This window comes from Botryllus schlosseri, chromosome 7, assembly GCF_051294905.1.
Source record: "Botryllus schlosseri isolate E-star chromosome 7, Bs_hap1, whole genome shotgun sequence".
Classification (NCBI taxonomy): Eukaryota; Metazoa; Chordata; class Ascidiacea; order Stolidobranchia; family Styelidae; genus Botryllus; species Botryllus schlosseri.
This window is the reverse complement of record NC_137242.1, coordinates 2,498,009-2,522,311: the sequence shown is the minus strand read 5'-3', so window position 1 is coordinate 2,522,311 and position 24,303 is coordinate 2,498,009. Positions and strand designations below refer to the sequence as shown.

The 24,303-nt window shown below is 40.1% G+C and overlaps 1 protein-coding gene and 2 long non-coding RNA genes across 3 annotated transcripts in view; all 3 read left to right on the top strand.

The window, feature by feature from the left end:
- The first annotated feature begins 4,079 nt into the window (after window positions 1–4,079).
- On the top strand, window positions 4,080–5,164 carry LOC145443533 (uncharacterized). Its single transcript, XM_080321487.1, has one exon. It carries the CDS (start codon window positions 4,178–4,180, stop codon window positions 5,096–5,098), a length of 921 nt encoding a protein of 306 aa, XP_080177613.1. The 5' UTR covers window positions 4,080–4,177; the 3' UTR covers window positions 5,099–5,164.
- A 6,309-nt stretch (window positions 5,165–11,473) lies between these two features.
- The window catches only part of LOC145442288 (uncharacterized), a 43,966-nt gene continuing 31,136 nt past the window's right edge, over window positions 11,474–24,303 (top strand). Inside the window, exon 1 of the long non-coding RNA XR_013916012.1 lies at window positions 11,474–12,119. This is a non-coding gene — a long non-coding RNA (uncharacterized LOC145442288). The remainder of the gene's footprint in view (window positions 12,120–24,303) is intronic.
- LOC145442286 (uncharacterized) lies at window positions 21,780–24,282 on the top strand. Its single transcript, XR_013916010.1, has 2 exons — window positions 21,780–24,057; window positions 24,113–24,282. It is a non-coding gene; the product is annotated as an uncharacterized LOC145442286 (long non-coding RNA).

The following is a 24,303-nucleotide window of genomic DNA, read 5'->3' as shown; positions in this document are numbered from 1 at the left end:
TCATCCTACATGTTTTTTCGAAAGTATCTGCACAATTTTGACATAATTATACAACTTTTGACGAAGACAACAGCAATGTTTTCAATGTTTTAAAACACCTCTTGTTTTAAATGCAACCCTATAATCTATACATATATGCCTAATGAAGATACATGTAGGCTATAGCCCATAATACAGCGTGTCTGATTTTATTATTACACATTTCCAACGCTGGGATGATAACCAGAATATAAAACGACTTGTAAATCAGTTGTGTTCAGAATTGTTGAGTTCTATACAAGACATATAGTCAATTGTAATTTCACCTCGTGGAAGACGTAAATAACTATACGTTGTACAATATGGTGAAGGATATTCGTGAAACTATCACGAAAAAAATTTCGTCATTTGTAACACAACCACAGAGCATTTGTGTTGTAGTCTATACGTGATATTGAAATGGATGATGGTGAGCCCAAGTTAGTTTAATCGCAGCCATAGGGCAAGTGTAACGTTCCAAACGGATGTAAATTTAGTCCTGACACGGCTTCATGTTACCAAAATTGACGGTATTAAGATTATAATTTTGGATCGTTTATGATCTAATCTACTTATCATAAAGGTCAAGTTTAGCGTCAAGCGTACTTCGAGAAGTCATCTAATTGGATTCTAATCTTGATTTAGCCCGAACTACTGATAAAAAATGTAAAAATATACATTTAGGTTTCTGAACCGGAGCCATCAGATCGCAATACCGATTTATCACAAGTGTCTGAAAATGAGAAACAAAAATTAATAAGTGACGCTGGAAGATCTGCAATTCTGCAGCAGTAGCATTAGCGAAAATACTGATATACTAACAAACACATGGATAAGTATAGGCTAGATTACGAAAGCATTCCAAAGCATTTTATACAGTGTCTGAATAAGATTTCGATACCTTCAGGTGCATTTGGGGTTCTTTTACTTGGTCAAACTTGATAAAATTTCAAAGGACAGTTTTGTTCAGTTGAATAATCAGTATGCAAGTATATTGAAATATGTGGTCTACCGATTCGGTATTGATATTTGCAACTTAATCGCTTAAAACTGCGATCGAAATTTGTGGTTTAAAATATTGATTAATTACCTTTCTCATTGGTGACTCAACAGCTTACATAAAGAACGTGAGTTGTATCCGATCAGCTATGAGTTCCGGAACAGATTTCTCATCTCGATTGCTGAGTATTTCGTTGCGTAAGGCGAAAATTTGTTACCAGATTACTTGTCGAAGTCTGTGGATCAGTGTCATAGTATCGGTATCAGTTTATTAAAAATTTTCATCATTTCATAACATCACAAGACTGCGATACAATGAAAAGATAAGAAGGTGTCGATGCGACATGGAGTAGTCGTTGAAATCAGACACCTCCTGGACCTGGGCGATGTAAATAAGAGGCATGCACAATGCACAGCACACTGGATGGAAAGAAATAAGGCACAGCATAAGACGACTAGTTTACTTCAGGCATACTAAATTACATTGACATATACTCGCCGATCTCTAGAATTGTAATTGTTTTCATGATAGAAACATAATTCACGTGAATTAGTTCGATAAAAATGCATAGCCCAATCCAGAGGTTCTAAACCCGGGGTTATTCGGCGATCTGGAGTCACGCGCGCTCGAGATGTATAACGCATATGTAGAATTGCATCAATCGTAACAAGCGAGATACCGTTGTTGATATATTCAACGTCCTTAAGTCGCTGACAATTACTATTGAGGAGTGGCAGCCGGAAAGATTCGGGCTATTTCAATATGAATATATTATTCAATTGTATATGTATAATTGTAGCTGCAAGAATAGAGGTGCCGAAAGCGCGACTCGCGACAGTCTCTCGGCTATGTTGCTGCTAGGCGATAAACAGTCGTGACAAATCGATGACATCAATAGCCTCTAGAGAAAGTGTCATCACTCGCCATTCTTTTTTCAGTCAACATCTGCCTGATCGGTGAAAAAACATGCCACATTTATCGCATGTTGCCAGAACCGAAAGTGACGACTTTCCAATACTACAGTACAGCGACTGTTGAAAGCGGTTGCTTGTAAAACGTGTGCGGCCCGTTATCGAAAAACTTTGGGTATCTCTGCAATGCCGTCGTACCCCTCTTTCTATAGTGAATAATGAACATGGAGGCCTTACTTTAATCATAAGAGGGAAACTTCGCCTTCAATGTCAGTGGAATGGAACCACAAGGGGAAAAGATCGCGAATCAATACCAATGGTCTGATCGATGTCGAATGTGAGGTCTTTCCGCTCAATTCGGATACGGGAAAACCCAGAAAGTCGCTTTATTCGACCAAAATGCCCGGCAATGTAACAAAAGTGAAAATTGCATGTGATAAACTCTGGTCAATTCGGACAATTCTCCGCTTAATTCGGATACAGGCTCGCAATTCCTATCGTTAGGATATGACTAGGGCAAGTTTCTGCAACTTTTGCAACTTTTTTTTACAGCTTCCGCCAGCTTCCTAAATACTCAGAAGTTATGTGGAATGGTGTTTTAGGCTGTTTGGCGGATTCTTATATTGCAACCCAACTTTTCTCCATTTTTTTCGTGCAACTTTTTGTAACATTTTCGATTTTTAATGCAACCAACTTTTCCATGCAAATATTTGGCACTATATGTAAATAGATTTTTTCACTGTCGTTTAAATTTGAGGTTCTTTCTGATTTGACGTAACTTCAGGCTAGGCCGCTGAAAATTATATTTTCACTGGGTCAATTTTTTCAGGCGACTGATTTTTTCAAGTCGTTAGCACTGTGTTTTGCTACAGTGCCTTACGGATCGATTCGAGTATCTCATATCCTAATAATTTCAAGGAACTTCTCCATAAATGCAACTTTTTAGTGCAACCTTCGTGAAAAATAAATGCAACTTTTTACTGCAGCTTTTGTGAAAAATAAATGAAATTTTCCACGGATTTGACTGCAACAAAAACTTGCCCTAGACATGACACAATTAGCAGCTGGATCACCAACTGCGGTAAGGCTCTAATAGCCAAATTGTTCGTAAAAGTGCCGAACTGACTGAAAAAGTGTAAGTTTGGGTTTGGATTAATTTGAAATTTACTAATATAGCACTGCAATTCATCAGGTTTTAGTAATACACTAAACATAGTACATGCGTAAATGCCGATTATACAACCTTGTGTTGACAAGTCCGCGCGAGCCCGTATTGTAAGTTACCAGCGAGTCAGGCATTGTCAATTACCACGTTCCTGATCTCTTGTGAACAATTTCATGCGCGCGCGTGTTACGCAACCTCGGTGACGATCTTATCAAATCAAACTGTCCTATAGTCTGTTGAGGAATTTGTCATGTAATGACACCGATTTCAGGTGATTCAGACCTTTCTCAACTTTGGTAACTCAAGCGTTGACACACATCTTCTGATCGTTGTTTTAGTATTAAAGGAAATCAATATGGACGGGCCCACCGAAGCATTGTGTTTTGTGGATTTATAGCCTTCAGTTAGCGTAGTGCCGTTGTTAGCTATATTCCGATTTTCTGTCCAGCTAAAAGCTTTCATCAACGTTAATACCATTCCGTTACTGCATATGTCTTAACACTGTATTTGATGCATTACTACATTTCAACCCTATGTGCGTGATACACTTTACACAGTAATACAGTAGCCTGCCTATACACAGCAGTGGCCTGTATACAGTATTTATCGAGCATTCGAGCACAATATAACTATAACGTGACGGTATAACTCTTGTGCATTTTATGAGATCAGTGCCAATCACTACAGTGTAGCGGCTGCAATTCATTTATTACCCAACAGCACATCAGTATTTTAATGTGTTGTATGCCTTTACGCATGACTATGAAACGAGCAATTGATTTCTGCTTATTTCAGACAAAAAGTGCGGGAACTAAAGTGTCCGTACTGAGCAGAGTAGAATGTTTGTATATGATTGTCGCATTTGGCGTGCATTTACTACCGCTGCGCAATATCCTTATGAAATCCTTGTAAAAGAGAACTTGACCGCTAGTGCTGAAGTAAAAAAGCCGAAATAGTTGATGCAGATCATAAATACACCCGGAGGCTTACTGTCAAACCAGTCTTTTGACTGAATGCTGGGAGTATTAGGCTTATTGTGCGATATACAACTACAACATCGTTTGCAAGTGTGAAGCCAGCTATATGAAGTCTCAAATGATAGTCGTGTCAATGCTCGCATGCATTGGCGTGATTGCAGGGACGACTACTAGGGCTACTATGGCTCCTACGCCAGCAATGATGTCGCCGAGCGAATCCGAAGCAGAAAATACTGAGGAATTTACTCCAGAATGGAGGGATCTGTTTAGCGAAAAACAGCTTAGCAATCATTTGAAATGGCATCTGGACGGCGATCAGCCGGAGGACGGTTCATTTCAAGTGCGTACGTATCCGAAGCATTGGATCACAAAATCTCGCAAGGACTGCCGAACAGGAATGGACGCAACTCGGGAAGGTTATATGGATCTCCATTTTTTTTTTAACGGTTTCAATTACTTGAACAATGTCTACAAATTAACGTATCCGATCATGATTGTGGTGGACGGCCGGCCTCAACCTAAACCGAAACCTAAAAAACCGACGTCGATTCCAAAGAAACCCAAGAAACGAAACAACAAGAGGTGGCAACGCAGAAATAAACCGAAAGGTGCGAAGACGACAATGTCTACCACAAAAGGAACGACTACTCCAATGACAACACCAGTACCATGTCCAGTTCGATACGTGACCCAGTTCTATCTCCCGATACCCGTCAATAAGTGGGCCCCTCTAAATGAAAATACGGCCGTTTCGTCTTTCAAGCGTCCGGAAAAATCCTACTACGTCCGAGAGTACAGTGGTAACACGACCACAGAATACTGCGATAAACAGGCAAAACAATTTTCGTTCCAATTGAGGAAAATGGGTAAAAGATTCATTAGGAAATTCTGGATTTGCGCAAGGTACGAACCTCCGGCCGGCACAACCGAGCCCAAACTCGAAGTTTGGATTCAAAAAATAAAGAAACGAGTACCGGCAAAACCGACAGTACCGACGGTACCGGCGAAACCGACAGTACCTACATGAGTTTGTGTAGACACAATCATTAAAGGAAGCATACGAATTTTGAAATACACGTTTATTGTGGCTATATATGATCGACTGGCTATGGTTTCAATTACTAAGTGTGTGATAAGGTGCAGCGCAAGAAGGGTTTATAAGTCAGGCAGCTAGTCCTAATTCGAAGAGTGATGTAGCGTTGCATTTACAACAAAACTCAATTTAAAACAAACATGTTTAAAACAATGCCCTTGTTTACAACATGATTTCTATTGTTTCATATTTTGTCAATTATATTGGGTGCAAATCGCCCGTAGGCTCATGCTACATGTTTTTCTACACAATTATTCCCTAATTATACAACTTTCAGAAATCACCGTTTGTTTTAGATGCAACTCTAGTTGTATGGCGGTAAACTATTCTGCAATCTGTCTCGTCCGAGCACACTTGGAGAGCACGATAATTCTAGTTGTCAAATTAGACCAGGGGTGGGCAAACTACGGCCCACGGGGCGCATGCGGTCCGCAACACTGATTTGCGCGGCCCGCGAAAGGCTCAAGAGACGTAGTAGAAATATTGATAAAATGCGTAATAAAAAATTAAATTACTTCAGAGACTCGATTGAACTTTCATTGTTATATTTAACCTCGATAATGTTATATTCTTACTATAGTATATTCCATTGCACTAATTAGAGCAGCGCCTCTCAACCGGGGGTCTGCGACGCATTTCTGGGGGTCCGCGAAACTTCAAAATTTGCAAAATGAGTAATGACTAATTTACATTTTTAATTAGGGATATCAAGAGGCATTTTTGCTTCATAACTTCTAAAACTTCAGGACTCACATCAACAACATCGTCGTCTGAGATGAAAGACCCTAACTGGGCAAACTCATTTCAATTGTCAAATTGCCAATTGCCTATGATACAAACATATTGGCCTTTAGTTTAGGGCTGATTTGTTTGGGTTCGTGGTAAAATAAGTGACTTCGAAATGTTTGCAAAACATTTTGTATTTGAAGTTGTCAGTCATAGCAAATCAGTAAAAATTCGTTTAAAATGGAAATTCCTGCATTTTCCCTAATCTGTCCCAATAAATGGTTTGAATCCTCGTCACGGAGTCCATTTTCACAAGTGATATACAAAATTGTCATTCTGGAATAACTTCAAGGTGAACTGCTGCATGAAAACGATTAGGCCTGGCGTTCATTAAAAAATATGTTCTTCAATTTTGGTGGCATATATGTTGCGATCATACCCAAAGCTGTCGTCGAATTGTTACGCGGTAATATTGCATTCGCCACCATCTGTCTTTGTGGAAATGGATTTTCGGCACTCGTTGATATAAATTAAATCGAAGGCGCGGATTTTTAGGACATGACCGCGAATTTCGACCCAATATTTACATGTAGTTCGATGTTATTTTCAAGAAAAGTCATTTTTGCTGCTTATCACTAGTCTAAAGTTAATATTTGCACAGGACAGATGACGGTTACACGATAATAGGGCAAAATTTGAAATAAAACTTACGGGGGTACGCGGGGTTCCGTGACGGTGCAAAAGGGGTCCGCGAAGACAAAAACGTTGAGAACCACTGAATTAGAGAGAAGCCGGTAATATAATGCTAATCTAATATGTGAAATGATTCTATGCCAATTCTAATGCCAATATGCCAATAATTATGCCAATAATTCTAATCAAATTTCCAGTTTTCCTTCAAATGTTACAAGAGAACTGTATCGTGCGAAACGAACAAGCTCGGTGTACAATAGGACAACATCATCATCAGGATGCCGAAACGAATTAGAGTAGTCTTTTATTCAGACACCCACTGTTTCGACGCGACACTCCAATGTCAATGAGTCCCGATTTACCAGGCGTATAGAGTCCTGTGTGCTGCACTAAATCTGCTTTTGGACTCGGCAAACCTTGCGTATCAGTCATGTTCAATCACAATCAAGCAAACCAAATCGAATAATAAACAATGTGAACTTCGGATTTTTCTTTGAGAATACTAAGATGCTAATACAAGCCAGATTTGCACTAGTACTTGCTCGTCCGTTGCTCGATGGAATGGAGTTCGAAACAACGGTAATGAGGGCAATTAATAGCACAAGCGAAAATACAATTTAAAACAGTAGTCAAACAATCAAAACCACTAAAATCGCATCATTACAATGATTAGAAAAACCGAACACAAATAAGGACAGGTAAATTGCGAACTGATTCCTTTAAAAACGTCATCAAATGAATGCGCAATCGCAAACACCCACCTTGGCCTACAGCAGTGGTTCTTAACCTTTTTTCCTCCAGCGCCCCCTTTCAAAAGTTTCCGTGCTCTAGCGCCCCCACCCCATATTTTAAGGACTAGCTGTAATAAAAAACAATGGGTAAGAAGCAGGGACATAGCAGCACTTCTGTGAGCCTTCCCCCCAAGAACTCCGCGTCGTGTGATTTCGATGTTGAGCAAAGTTTTAGGCGCGAAAGTTTTTTATAATGTATGAATGAACTGGTCAAGAATATGGTCATTGCATATAATGTTTTATCCTCTCCGCCGACGTAATAAGATTCACCGGTAGCGTTGAATAAGCTGTTGTCCTGGAAAATGTAGTGCACGTATCTCATAATTAAACATATTCGGGCGGGCCCGTTTGTACAGTTACTTCGTTGCATGTTGTTATTTTGTGACCTCCTATAGCCGCTGGCTATATAATCAAAAGATATTGAAATCGCATAAAGGTACTAAACTAAAATAAGCCCACGATTCAAAATTGGTATTTCTTCAATGGCTAATAATTTCATTTGATGGATGTTATTTGTCCTTTGGGGCTCAGATTATCACGACATGATAATTCGGCATGAGCCATTTAAGCACCTATGGACAATAAGTCATACCGGTATTTATATCGACATTTACGGTCAAGATTAGGGCAATTCTTTTCAGCAAAGGTTTTTCGCAGCCGATGTTTTGGCACACTTCTCGGAGCCCGTATTGGCCGAAACTTCATATGTCTTCGTCCATCGTGGCGTGGTAATGGCCGACGCCGAAATGCCTATTTCTATTTTCGATAAATAATGCGTATTTTTTCGTAGGGGAAGGGTCACCAATAATCAAACATTTGGCAACGCTAATTCGCGCGTAGCGCAAAACAAAAGTAATTAACTTGTTGAAATCGTCAGAGAGAGAGAGAGAGAGAGAGAATCTTTATTCGTATACATTACATATTAGGGTGGAGTGAAAAAAAAGGGCTTCCTCAATCCTGACAAATGACCTAAAACTTCAATAAAAAGTGACTTCAGGGTATTGCCCCCATTTTCCAGCCGGCAACCCCCCAATTTCTTCCCGTGGGGGGGGGGGGGGGGGGGGTAAAATGGCCCATCTCGGCAACCGCTGGTCGTAGAGTCATGATATATAGCTCATAATCTGCGGCAGCATCATGTTTCTATCTGTCTTAAGAAGAAAGTTTTCTCTATTGTGAACACAAAATGAGTTATAGTCAAAAAACAATATATACGCACATTTTTGTTGAAATTCAGCATTTATTCTGACGAATTGTGATCTGTCATCAGTTTTTTTGAAAAGAAAAGTAACACACTGACAATACCGAATATTGGGCCCATAATACAAATATATTCACAACACAGTCCTTTTAAAATCGGTTCAAAACATCATAATGAAACACTCACATTTAACGACTTATTGAAAATGCATTCTTGTGTCAAGTTTTTATATCAGTTTACGAGACTTAATTTTTTGGCCAATGAGGTCATCTCGTCTTTGAAATCCCGAAACTTGTGCTGATGCTTCTGTTACGAGCTTTACATGTCGTTCCACTGTTTGATTGTGGCATGGATGAAACAAAATCAGAAGCTTCTCGCGGCATTCTTCCAACTCTGCATCAGTTAAGTGCTCAATCGCTGGAGGAAGTTGTTGATAAGATTCAATATCAACCAACTCGGTGGTATGACTTTGCTTCCAAGTTCAACTTTGGGACAAAGAATAACCAAATAGGACTGCAGTTCAATTGGTTGGAACTGCTATGACTCTCAATGTCCATAAGTGAATTTTGTTCAGTGGCATGTTTTCGAATCGCCAGCACCTTGGTCACACCCAATTGGAAAAAAACTGCTTGGAAGTGTATCTTGTTAGCCAGTTACTCAATTCAAAAAGCTCTCGCCACCACTTATGGCCTTTATAAAGCTCCCATCGGAAATTGTGAATGACTTAAGTAAGGACCAGTTATATGGTTATAAATGTGCTGGGCAATTATTCAAGGAAATGCTGATGATGATCTGGCTTATTTGGAGGTTGGACCAGTTGTGCATTCAAGATGGCTAACTTTAGGATGCAGTGCAGAGTTTTACGATATTATGTAACAGTTGATGAACCGCCTTTGAACCTGGAGATTCTGGTTCGTTTTTACCTTGAAGTATATTTTCCGACTTGGTTTGAGATCAAGCGAAACAAACATATAACACATGGATCCAGAAACTTCTTCAACTTGATTCAATAGGTTTTGAATTTCTCTGACCGAAACGTTCGGAAAATTGCTTTGAATGTGGTTATAAGAAACGGTTATTTCGCACACCCCGAAAATATTATGATTGCACTGCTGGTAGATGATAATGAAGACATACGAAATAAAGGTGTGACCAAGGTGCTTGCGTTTCTAAAACATGCCACTGAACAAAATTCACTTGTGTACATTGACAGTCATAGAAGTTCCAACCAATTGAACTGGGGTCCTATTCGTTTATTCTGTGTCCCAAAGTTGAACTTGGAAGTAAAGGCATACCACGAGTTGGTTGATATTGAACCTTATCAACAACTTCCTCCAGCGATTGAGCACTTAACTGATGCAGAGTTGCAAGAATGTCGCGAGAAGCCTCTGATTTTGTTTCATCCATGCCACAATCAAACAGTGGAACGACATGTAAAGCTCGTAACAGAAGCATCAGCACAAGTTTCGAGATTTCTAAGACGGGATGGCCTCTCAATTGCCACAAAATTAAGTCTCGTAAACTGATGAAAAAATTTGACACAAAAACGCATTTTCAAAAGTCGTTAAATGTGGGTGTTTCATTATGATGTTTTGAACCGATTTAAAAGGACTGTGTTGTGAATATATTTGTATTATGGGCCCAATATTCGGTATTGTCAGTGTGTTACTTTTAGTGTCACAAAAACTGATGACAGATCACAATTCGTCAGAATAAATGCTGAATTTCAACAAAAATGTGCATATATATATTTTTTTTTTGGCTATAACTCATTTTTTGTTCACAATAGAGAAAACTTTCTTCTTAAGACAGATAGAAACATGATGCTTCCGCAGATTTTGAGCTATATATCATGACTCTACGACCAGCGGTTGCCGAGATGGGCCATTTTACCCCCCACGCGCAGAAATGGGGGTTGCCGGCTGGAAAATAGGGGTAATACCCTCAAGTCACTTTTTATTGAAGTTTTAGGTCATTTGTCAGGATTGAGGAAGCCCTTTTTTTGATTCGAAAAAAAAGTCATTTACTCCACCCTATTACATATCAACATAACACTACAAAAATGTAACAGTGAAATGCGACATGCAAGGTAGACGGGAGGCTCGATATGGCTCTTCAGAGCCGAGCCACCCGGGACAGGAGCAATTTTCACAGTCAATAACTAATAAATAAAAAATAAAATTAAAATAAACTAACGAACGAAAGGAAAAATAAGACACAGTATCATGGACCAATTCGAAATACAATGCAAATACAATTTAGCGGTAGTTAGAGATGAAAGAATGAAAACATTGTTTTTTAAAAGCACAAGAGTCTAAATTGCGGAGATTAGGTGGCAGCTTATTCCAAATATTGACACCAATAAAACTGATTGAATTTTGTACTAGACTTGTTCTGGTAGAGTGGTGTTGCACAGACAGGGACAAGTTAGAAGAAAATCTGGTATGATGTTGATGGGTATCTGAAGGTATCTTGAACAGATTATCAAAATATAGTGGCAGTTCACCATGATTATAGCTATGCATTAATTTCATTACCTCAAATTTGAAAATGTCTTTCACTTTCAATATTCTAACGCTTCGATACATGCTATTACAATTTTCATATCTAGATTTCCGACAGAGAATTCGTATGGCTCAGTTTTGCAAAACTTGCAATTTCTGCCGATTTTTTTTTCGCAGCAGGTCCCCGAACTAGGATCCCATAAATGAGATAGCAGCGAATTAAGGCATAGTAGACTGATCTAAGAGTTTGATGAGGAATTGAATTTTTAAGGCGATAGAGAGCCCCGACACCACGCGAGATTTTAGTTTTTATATTGTTGATATGATCAGACCATCGGAGTTTATCATCAATGATAATGCCAAGATATTTAACAGTTTTATGTGTATCAAGATCATAGCTAGAGCCCCAAAGGGGCCTGGTTGCCCATCCAACAAGTCGCTGCTGAAGAGATTCAGCGTCCTAAATATAGAAGATATGCGGAAACTAGAAATCGCCAAGTTTATGTATCAGTTCCACTGCGGTCGTTGCCCCGAATATTTCAATGATTTCTTTACTTCGGAATCAAAAGCGCACAAGTAGGCTACAACACACGCGCCTCCACGTCGTCCAAATATCATATGATCGACCGAAAAGATCATCGCTCTATAAAATATGCCGGACCTGATGTGTGGAACAGTATCCCGCCGGCCATCCGACAGTCGACGAGCATGTCCAGTCCACATTCAAGTCGAAATACAAGCAATTACTATTAAATAAATACAGTACATCGTCAAGATTACCGGACCACTACTGACCTATCGATCTCGCTTCCCATGACATGCCGCCCTATTCTTGTCGCTTTCTTTTTCTATACTGTATTCTTTACTTTCATTCAGTGTGCATGCCTCCTCTTTACTACGCCTATAGGCTAAGGTGGGTGTCTGATTCCATTGACAAATCCAAGTCGCTTCGACATCTTCCTGTCTATTCATTGTATCGCATTTTTTTTGGTGTATTGAACTGATGAAATTGCTAATAAACCAATGATGATGATGATGAAGATGTGCGTTATTTACTATAATTTTACTGCGATTCACTTGTGTATGAAACACGAGAGTTTCGGTTTTGGAGGCATTGAGCTGAAGTTGGTTAGATGCCATCCATTTTGACACTGTCGATAGCTTAGTGTTAATGTTGTCAATTGTATCAGATAAATTTTTACCAGGTACAACTAGGCTGGTGTCATCAGCAAACAGCGTGATGTCATCGTCAAATAAATGACCAATATCATTGATGTAAATTATGAACAGCAGGGGCCCGAGAACTGATCTATTAGGTACACCAGTCTGTATGGGTAGTAATCGTGAACGCGTTGTTCCAATATGAACAAATTGCTTCCTATTATTTAAGTAAGATTCGAAATACATTTTTGCAACTCCACGTATACCATAGAATTCAAGTTTATCAACTAGTTTGGAATGATTGACACAGTCGAATGCCTTTTTCAGATCTAAAAACATGCCAGTGGCAACATTTTTAGAGTCAATGAGCTCATATATACTTGAGGTAACCTGTAATATAGCTTGAGAGGTTGTGTGGTTAGCTCTAAAACCATATTGATTTGAGTTTAAGAGATTCATTTTATTAAGATAACTGTTAAGTCTCTCAAATAATATTTTCTCAAGCAGAGTGGCAAACGGTGACAATATCGAAATGGGTCGATAGTTACTTGCGTTGTGTTGTCCGCACATTTAAATACAGGTATCACACGTGCAATCTTCAAGTAATCAGGAAATATCCGTGGAGAAAATAAGAAATTGAATGATATAGCGATGGTATCTGCCAGGTGTATTGCTATGTGTTTGACGATAATGACAGGTAGTTGATCGTGACCTTGAGCTTTATTGTCTTTCAGTGTAGATAGAACACTTATGACTTCATTTGGTGACGTTGGTTGAAGATAGAATGATGTAGGGGAGATATGGTACCGATGGATAAAAAATTGCAAAATGATCTCTGGTCCTCAGATCTTCAGCCGAGAATAGCGGATCTTTTGCTGTCTCAACACTTCGATACAAGCTCTACCTATCGCGGACATTACATGAATATCCGCCTTTTCAAAAAATATTTATAAACGTTTAAAGTTTGTTGCTCGAACGTGTCATCGGTCCCCACCCGGTGGGTCCAAAGGCACACGACCATGGGACCTATGAGACATGCGCTAAAAATCTCAAATTTGTTAACTTGTTTTGTTGTGTACTATAAGCTAAGCTACAGCAAGCCAATGAAGAATGTTTCGTCGCGACCTTCAAGAATAAAATAGATTATATCAACTCAAATGTTGGCATAAAATCATGTTTTGATTTACGCCTAAACTTACAAAATTAATGCCACATACATGTTACCCACAAATCGACATTGTGACTTTCAAATACCTCGTAATAGCGATAAAACACCACAGGTAACTATGATTTTCAGCCTATATATATGTATGCGAGTTTCTGTTGTTGAGTGATTAGTTGGTCTATCTATTTTGCTTGATTTGGCTATGGTACCATAGGTCCCCCACCCCATAAATATTGTAATTGACTTGAATATAGTCCACTCGAGTATGGTATTGATTCAAAAAATATGTTCTATTATATACCCTGATACAAGCCCTACACTTCACATCAAAAATTATGGCGGGTTTGTTAGTCTGAAAGGTGATATAGAAAAATGCAAATGTCGATCCAAATTTACTTTACACCCCCTAAAACGTAAATCATTCGTCACAGACCCCATACCTGCCGCAGGTTGGATTTTTTTGCATATGAGGAAATATTCTGTCAGCATGTAATTGTAGACAAATTCACGGAGTGTAATCATGGAATTATCATGTAGAATTTTTCAAGTATTTTCGGTCTCAGTGATCCATCGGTACCACATCTCCCCTACTTGGACGTTTTCCAAAAATATGATGGTGATCGACATCTTCATTCGAGCAACACTCTGAGAGTTTTGAGCCGATGGTATAGAAAAGAAACTATTAAAGATCTCAGTCATCCGGGACTGATCAGAGACCATTTGATCAGAAACAAAATCTTTTATTTTGTTAGGTGCCTGAGAGTTGGATTTTCTGTTGATAATACGATTTACCGATCTCCATGTTTCACGTGGATTATTTTGATGTTTAGAAAAGTGTTTCTTAAAATATAGTTCCTTTAGAGATCTATGTTTAATTCTTGAGAGAGCATATATATAGCAAACATCGTCAAAACATTTCGAGATTTGACACGTTTTGTCGAATGTTAATTTGCTCTGAAAACTCGTTACTGATATGTTTTGCTGTACTACACCATCTACTGCGAAGCCATCTTGCTTCAGCGCCCCCCATATCGCCCCTGAGCCTTTCCGCCCCCTTTAAAATCCAAATCGCCCCTTGGGGGGGGGGGGGCGTTCTGGAGGCGAGGTTAAGAACCACTGGCCTGCAGCATGTAAATTAGAGGCATGCAACACAAACAGAATCTAACTCAGAGTTATATCGTGGTCATAAATCCAAAATGCCTACGTCATACCTTCCTTAGTCGAGGGCAGTGCTTCTCAATCAGTGGGTCGCGAAGCTATTTCAGGTGGGTCGCAAAGACGTTTTCAATGTTACACTTTCGTACTCAATTTTTCAAACATTCCAAACACTTTATATTCTCAAGACTAGAAGAGTAAATGCAGATTCTCCTCCTCCAAATTAAATTGTCTTGCGCCCATAAGCCCCACAAGCCACGTTGCCGTACTCACAATAATTCGTGAGCCAGATTTTCGTCACGGATTGGAGCGTGTCTATGCGTGAGATTGAAACTCATTCTCTAGGGGTGGGTATTACATTACAAAATATAAACTCAAGTAGCCTATATGGCTTTGTTGCGAGAACGAATTCCACAACGTATGGAAGAATATGCGTGTCAGTCAACAAGTTCGTTACGGTGGGAGCGATATTCTTCCTCCGACACGTGTATTCCGAAATTTTTTTTTTTTTGATTTTGGATGGAGCTGGACTGCTAATTTGAAAAACATTTTTGGATCAAGATGGAATTGGACTGAATTGGATATTTTCAGGACTGGACTAGGACTGGACAGTCCACTCATTGCTAGTCCACACCTTCTAGGACATTGTCCGACAGTCGTCGAGCATACGCATTCAAGTCGAAATACAAGCAATTTCTTCTAAATGAATACTAGTCAGCCTTCAGGATTACCGGACCACGACCTAACATCGATGTGTGGCGAGATAGCGCAGTGGTATAATCCGCGGCTGCAACACCAATGGGTGAGGGTTCGAGTCCGACCGTGGTCGACTTTCCGAATTTCGATACATAAGTGTTGGAGGTTTACCTCTACGCTCCTCCTCGCCGCCTCATCCGCGTCAGCGGTGTCTTACAAAAGCCTAGAGGTGGGCCGTGCTATAAGTCGGCAGTTACGGAAACTAAGAAGAATGTCGACCTAATGTCGAATAATGACCATAGCAGTCGACAAACACCATGAATACTTCAAAAGCAAAACAAAAAACCTAACATCGATCTCGCCTTCCGCCACATGCCACCTCATTTTGTCGTTTGTCTTTTATAACCTCTTCTTTACTTCAGTTCAGAATTCAGTGTGCAATGTGCATGCTTCTTCTCTACTTCGCCTAGGCCAGTGGTTCTCAACCGCGAAACCTCTAAATTTGCAGAATGTTTGATAACCTAATTTGTATTTCTTTAAATTAGGGTAATCACGAGGCAGTTTTAATTCATCGCTGCTAATACTTTAGGACTCACATTAACAGAATGGACGTTTTGTTGAGTTTTGTGGGGAAAAAAGTCGGAGTAGTGCAGGTCAATCTGGGTGACTTCAAAATGTTTGCATTTTCTCGTGTAATATACATAACCAGTTTTCCGAAATAACTTACAGATGAGCTGCATGATAGAAATGACTAGGCCGGACGTCATATGTTCATTAAATAGTATGTTTCTCAATTTTCGTGCCCTCATAGTGTTCTATAGTGCAATATATGTTGCGATCATACCCAAAAGTCTCGTCGGAAGCGTTACGTGTTATTATTACATTCGCGACCGCATACCTTGAAAATGGATTTTCGGCACTCGTTCATATAAAACCGAAGGCGAGGATTTTCGAGACACGGTCACGTATTTCAAGAAATGCAGCTACAGATATCGCTTTCAGATAAAAGTCTATCCAATTTAATAGTATGATGTTATTTTCAAGAAAAGACATTTTGCTGCTGTTTATCACTAGCCTACAGCCAATATTGGCACAAGACGGATGACTGTTGCACGATAATTGAGCTAAATTTGAACTAGAACTTTGGAGGTCCGCGGGTGTCCATGACGGGTAAAAAGCTGTTAGCGACGATAAAAAGGTCGAAAACCAATGACCTAGGCCAAGGTGGGTGTCTGATTTCAAAGACTACTCCAATTCGTTTCGACACCTTCCTATATTTTCATTGCATCGCCGTTTTGTGGTGTTTTGAAATGATGAAAATATTAATAAACTGATACTGATTATTGAGAGGAAATTACCAGTAATGTATACCATAACCATAACAGTCTACTGGAAATGAGTAAGCTCCATCAACTGAAAATGTAGGCCATGATTCGCCTGGATATTTGTTGATCCCTTTCCGAGCTTTGAAAGAATTAATGCCTTCTTGCTTCCAACTAGAGTGCTTAGACGGATTGTGAGTCAAGTTCCCTCCATGCGCTGCTGATAATAGCATCCAGAAGTTGTAGCTGCATGCGGTTTCTTGCTTTCGTTTTGACTGAAGTGACAACGGAGAATATCCTCTCCACAAGCATTGGCTCATAGCGAAGGTGAAATTCTGCGCACTGTCTAAATCAGTGGTTCCCAACCACTGAGCTATATAAACATCGCGGGCGATTTTGAGAAACAAGAGGCGAACAACGAGCATAGCAAAGGGGGCGACAGGGGCGATAGGGAGCGAAAACGTTAGAACTTCCAGTGAGATATATTTAACACGGTCAAAATATGCACGTGAAGACGGCTTATTCTGCAATCTGCATATGACGCGAAAAAAGTTCAACTCAACCGGTTTTCTGAGCACCCACTCGGAAAAGTGACCCGGTTTTCGGTCAATTCACCAGCGATCAGAGTTAGGTGAATAAATTTCCCGATTATATGGCCTCGTTTACGGATCCGTAAATTTGGGCGGCGAAAATTTGTGTCGAGCTTGATAAGGGGGCGATGAGTCGAAAAATGTTGGGAACCACTGCTCTAAATAATCGTAATAACACTCTTCAGTCTCAATTTCCGAAATACATTTCTTTATAGATAGCTAGTTTGATAGCATATGCCAACATCTTCCAAAACGAGCATCCGTGCAAATCAATAGTAGGCCCATACATTAACGATGCAGTTGAACGAAGTATAAGTATAGTCTCGAGTCTCGATATACCAGTGTCACCAAAGCCGTCAAAGTCATCCGAGAAACATCTTATGAGATCGCTTCATGCTCATGAGCAGTGGACGGCTAAATAAACGTGCTCAATCAGCAGAGATAACTCGCAATCAAAACGTCACTACCGAAATAGCCGATTGTAGAAATAGCGCATCATTCGGACAAATACTTTGCAATTTCCTATCCCCACTCTCCCTACCTCTTGCTGAGATTAAGGACAAACCGACAACATGGTTATATTTATCCCCATGCCCATGACTTCTCATGCACTCAGCGAGCTATATCACATTGTTATCGACATGGCCGCTGCCTTGGATGATCGGTGACGACACTATTAATTTCATGAATAGTTTACATGCTCAGCGTGGCCGGCGTGCCCACCCAAAATCCCTCCTGAACTTCCAATCTCACGCGCACAGACAGCTGAATGTATGACTCAGGGATACTCCAGAGAGTCCGTAGACTCTTCAATATTGACTTCAACCGGCGGCGGTTGATATCATATGAGCTGAAATTCATATGGACTCCCTTTTCTGATGATGCGTGAACAACTGCACATGCACTTGCACAAGCATACATTATGGGAACTCTGAGAAGGATAGTTCGGCCAATTATATGTGTTTTCCCTATATTGTATACGCCAATGCACAATGTGGTGTCTTAATCGACGGTTTCGATTTAGAGAATCGGTCTTAAATATGCGGCCCGCGAGATCATTTTGTGCGGCCTGCGTCGCCAGTTTGAAGCATGGTATTTTACAGGGATACATATCCTTGGTATTTTAAAGTAATCGACAGTATTTAACTATCACATATCTCTTTTTAGATTTGAGATCTTAAAACTCGTTCTAAAACTACTCATCAACCTTCACCGTCGCATCACTTTCAAAAGTTACCATGCGGTGGAAGAATACCTACTACGTCACAGTACCAGTTTATGATGGTAAAAGATGACCCATTGATGATTCGTGACCAGGGATGGGCACAATGATTCGAGTACTTGAATCTGAATCGAGTATTAATTTTTATGATTCGAGTCGAGTAGTAAAAGACTATTTTTTCCAAGTACTAAAATTATACGCTTCTCGCCACTGAAAAGTAATTTATCAACGAGAATTATAGTTTCGATACTAATTTTCACTGTTGAAACCTTCAAACCTTAATTGGCCGTATCGTAGCTTACGAAACACACAGTACAAGACTACGAAGGTTACTGGACGTAGCACATTTCCGAACTCATGATTATCCCACAGTATTGTCACCAAGTGGAATGAAAGTGGTATGGTCGAAAAAATACCAAAGTATCATTTATGTGATGTATAAGAGGCATTATATTCTTTATGGTGGCATAAACGGTACATGTTTGAACTTTGACGTATTGCATTCCGTTATGACGTCATGATGAGTGATACTCGATTACTCGACTCGACTCGAAGCATAACACGTGATTCAGAATCGAATCACTCAGGTACTCGATTTTGCCCAGCTCTCGTGACTGAAAATTCCGATTTGAACTGGGGAGCGACCTTCAGTAAAATTACACGAACTCGGACCGAATGGGTGATAAAATAAAAATGACTCGAGTTGAGTCGGGTCAAACGTTACAATCAGAGAAGGACTTGTGACTCGGAACTACCTGACTTGGTACAACCACATACGCAACAAACTATCAAAATGTTTAGGGAAATAGCAACTTATCGAAAGGTCGTAACTTACCTTTCGTAGCGTATATAACTAATTGACTATCTAAGCAGGTCGGTTTATGGCAACCATTGATATTCTTACATCCTGCGTCATCTAAGATCTCTTTATCCTTGGTATTATCGCCAATTGAAGGTGACGAGTAAAGTAGTGGTACGCTCCTCAGCTGTAACACCAATGGTTCTTCGGCGCTTGGACATTACTATTGCTATGACACATTATTCATTATTCAAGTTTTTATTGATCTGTTCCAATATTCGAAGGTAAATCTTAACGCAGATTTAATATGACTTTGGTAATGACATGAATACATGATCAATAGTCTAGTTATCAGGAGTATGCCTGCGCCCGAAGCCCGGATTATAGGCTGTACATGTACAGCTCCAACGCTCTGATATCAGATCAAACATTGTGGCTTCTGAACATGTTTTAAAACGATAATTTAGTCGGTTCGGTTTATTTGCAATGTTTATCAGTTAAATATACACCACAAAATTGCGATGCAATGAACAGATAAGAACGTGTCGAAACGACTTAGTTATACGAGACACCCTCAAGGTATCGAAAACTAGCAGATATAAACTGGTTAAGCTTCAGATCCAGAATTTTACAATTTGTTGCTGCAGCATAGGATACAGGATCTGAGGTCGTACAAAGACTGCGCTATTAGATGAATTTGCGCATAACTGTATTGCTACTCGCTTTTGCCATTTCCAGCATTGAGGGTAAGGATATCAATTATATTACATAGCAATCATGACTCGAGTCATGACTTGAATCGAGACTGACTCGAGTCAACTTTTTTGTATGACTGGACTTGACTCGAGTCGCTTTCCAAAAATGATTTGACTCGACTTGACTCGGCCCTCCAAAAATGTGGATTGACTCGAGACTCGAAGAAAAATTTACGAGTTAATTTCAAGTCATCAAGTACACATTGTCGATTAAACCACCGAATCTTAAGTATGTTAGGATTGTTTGCGATACGCCGGCATCACTAGTGAGATCAACCAGCCATTCCTTGATTGTACTGTACTTCTCACTGAACCTCCATTGTTACATCACAAATAAATTGACCGCAAACAAAATGATCGCAGCTTACGTTGTCGTTAGTATAGTGCAGTGGTCGGGAACCTTTTTCGTCTGAAGAACCTTGTTTGTTGGCCCTATATTTTCCACTGTAACCCCCAAAGAGCCATACATGTGGGTCAATTGTTACGTCACAATTGAAAATTCGTGACGTCATGGTAGTATTATTTCGAACTCACTACATGGGATTCGTCGTGGGCGCAATATTTTCTCTGTCAAAACTCGTAGGCTAATAATCATCCTGTGATAGCGCAATTCATCGCAAATATAGCTCAGAATTTATCATAACTGATATTAATATGCTATAACTATAGCACTGATTCCGAAAATATATGTATTGATCGACTTCTCAATTCTCAGTATTCGGCGGTAACATGAACGTTGTACTACACGCTTACATTTTAACAGCAGTACTGGAAAGCTACTTACCAATCAAGAACGTGGATCGCGAGGCGTTGTTTGTAATTTGAATTTGTAATTGGAATGTCACTTCCAATGCAGTTCATTTCTCGGCTTAGATTAGGAATACAATGTGGTTTTTGAATACTAGATTGTCATATAGGCGTCCCCATGTCTGCTATTATTTATGATCGACCAACGTATCGTGCAATCCAGGATTACGCAGCACGCGATGTCGGGTACATCGAATTCGCGAGGGATATTGGTCGCTGGCGCTACAGCAACTTAAACTTGAGAGCCCTTAACGAGCCCTTAACCCTGGATACGCCACGGTCTTGACGTCTCAAATACATGTTTATGCTGCCACGTGAATAATTATTGTGGCCGTTATGAAAATTTACTAACAGTTTGCTGCAATATCGGTAAAATTAAATACAAAGTTAAAAAAATGTCAAAGAGCCAGTGTTGGGATCAAGTCACTACCTTCGAGTCACGAGTCAATTCGAGTCATTGCACATTTTGACTCGAGTCAAGTCAAGTCAATCGATTTTCGAAGGTGACTCGAGTCAAGTCAAGTCAGTCCATTTTCGGGGGTGACTCGAGTCAAGTCGAGTCAAGTCAAGTCAAGTCACGAGTCAAGTCACAATTCAAGTCAAATTGCCTTTTCGAGGTATGAGGCGTGATTACGTCATTGTATTTTGCTAGCTGTCTGAAATACAGACTGTGTGGTCATTGATTTTGAACCGATGAACGAATATAGAGTTAAATATACACGCAAGTAAGGCGCTGTATCGCTCACATACAAGTAGAACTACTAAACTACGTAAGTAATTGCACAGCCTCAGTTTATAGTACCAGACAAAATAGAGAATAGAGCAACGAATTGATAAGATGCATTACATTACCCTTTTGCAAATTGATATGATACAATTCGAGCCTGCGCCAATGGTTGAGGACTATATAAACTATTTGCGAATTCAATTTCAATAAAACAAGGGTTTGGTTAAGTTAAGAACACAGAACAGATATAGACATTTTGCTATTGAATTACTTTACTATACTATAGTTTACGACAACGTATGCCAGGGGTTCTCAACTTCCCTTGCAAAACGGGCCGCATTTCAACAGAAAAATGCGTCGCGGGCCGCAAAACATTATTCCCATGTATTTGTGGGCTACTATTAAATTTAGGCTACTGTAGCCTATTTGCCAGTCGTATACGGGCGTTTAGTACATTTTCTGCATTCTAAAGCATTAATGGACAGTGTTCGTAAGTTTGCGGTTGCTGTTTTTGTGAGAATAATATTTTCCAGCGGCGCAAATATATCCCGTCATTGAGAGTGCATTGCATTAGTTGCCAAGTCGGTATATGCACCTTCACAAACCCTTTCACCAGAGAACAGAACTCTCTGTTTCCATGCGTGAGCGAGGAAGTATATAATTACGGTAGCTTTTTCGTTACAGAGGCCGTTGTCACTTTGAGCTCCCGGTGATATGAGAAGTCTGGCATTCGAGTCATTTCAGAACAAACCTATCAACCCTACTCCTTTCCTTCCATGGCTGGAGCCCTGCGCCACTCGCCATTCAGATATGAGTCAACGTTGTCAAATTGATGTTTTTCGCTCGGCCCTCGCCGCGTTTACCCTGCTACCATTTCCACTCTGATAAGAAGCATCCAGATAATTTGCTATGCAATGTCTGTGAAGTCAGTGGATTCGTCCGATGCTAGGCTAAAGTACTCTACGCAGCAGCGTATTTCAGAACATGCGATGAAAGATAGACTGACATTGCGGTTACTCTTCTGGTCACGGTTCCATCAGACAAATGTAGCTACAACATTTGTCAGGTGATGTTGTCCTTGCTGTTAAGTTCCGGAAGCAGCAGATATTCGCACAATATGTTTAGGTTTTATTGAAATACACCTTCTCTGGCAAATTTCATGCATTTTGCGATATTCCAAGCAATTTTGAACCATGCGTCTGTAACATCGTCGACATTTGTAACAATGCCACGAAATATGGATTGGTGGGAATATGATTGGTGGGTTTGCACCTGTTTTTCTAATATCAGGCGATACGTATAATTTCAGACGTGGTATAAATTTATGCTTCAATTCTACGGCAACTGATCTTCGACAAATATGTCGCATCGGATTTTTATTTGTATCTGAGAAAGCAAATTTATTGTTCCACGCAGACTTACAAACCATGTTCCTGCCGTTTAATTTCCCCTTCCTTGTTCTTGTATCTGTTCAAACCATTCGCGGTGATTGAAACACTCTTTGAAAGTGTACTACACAACGGAATTGTCTTGAACCAGAGTCCAGCCGAATATCGATTCAAAACAATAACAATCCACACTCGAGCAGATATCAAGAAACCAGAAAATATCAAAGAATCAGTAATCAAGCGAGACAGAGGCCCGTATTCAAAGAGACGCCTCGAACTCAAACTCAAGGCTTGCTCGACGGAGTAAAGGCGGAGTTCAACTCCATTGGAGTAGCTCCTTGGTATTCAAAGACATTTTCTAGCTTTGCTCAGTTTCGAGTCTTACTCGACACGTCTGGCATCATTCGCAACTGTGCGCTGTGCGCTCGCTCGGTTTGAACTGTTAAGATGCCGGGTTGGAATCCAGGTACGTTTAGCGTAATATATTTGGTGTGCAGTATCACACCGTGAGGACAGTTAGTAGAATCTTTGGTGTGCACGAGACACCGATTCCATATTGACAGATAGGTATACGGTACGTGTTTCATTCCTTCCAGATAAAATAGCTATTGACATAGATATGTTAGAATATTACAAGCAAGTGGATGGAAACAGGCTGCAGCAAGTACGGAAGTACCTTACAGATTTTGATAATCCAGTGGAATACATCACTGAGGAACTGTGTTCTGATCGCTATAGGCTTACGAAAGCCGGTGTTAGTGGATTATGGAGATCCTACATGACCTTACCAGCCCATCCAACAAAGGCCTGCCCCTGCCGCCGTTGTTAAAGTTCCTTGTTTTGCGCTTTTACGCCACAGGAAGCTTTCAAGTTGTTGTTGGGGAACTGGAACATGTCTCCCAGCTCACCGTTGGTTGGTGGATTGGTGAAGCTGGACAGTATTGCCATAGCTCATAAAAGCTCAGCTTCAGCATACATCAAATTCCCACAAGGTGAAGTCGCAGCCAATGAGGCCACACGATTTTACGACAAACAGCTGCTGAACAAGGTTCTAATATCCTCCAGAACAACTATAGAGGACTTTTGAAGTGTGGAAGAGGGTGTTCCCCTGCTTATCACTGGGTCTACGGCGACACATCAATGACTGTGATTGATGTTAACAGCAGTGTTATACAACTATGCCAGAAAGCACAGGTAATATATTACTCGATTTTTTTAATATCAAGCGCTTAACTCCCTTCAAATTTAGGTGCATCATCAACAATGAAACTGATGTTCGTGTCATCCCACAAGAAGTTGTTGAGGCACCGAGAGATGTACGAGGCTCCCTGACAGGCCTAGCTCGGAGACGACGGATCGTAGAAACCCACTTTACGAATGAAATTTAATTTGTTATCACAAATATAGAAACTTGCGGTATCACTTGTATGGAACCGAACG

Coding starts and splice junctions, on each gene's coding strand:
- LOC145443533 (XM_080321487.1), top strand. CDS start 4,178: ATGAAGTCTCAAATGATAGTCGTGTCAATGCTCGCATGCATTGGCGTG.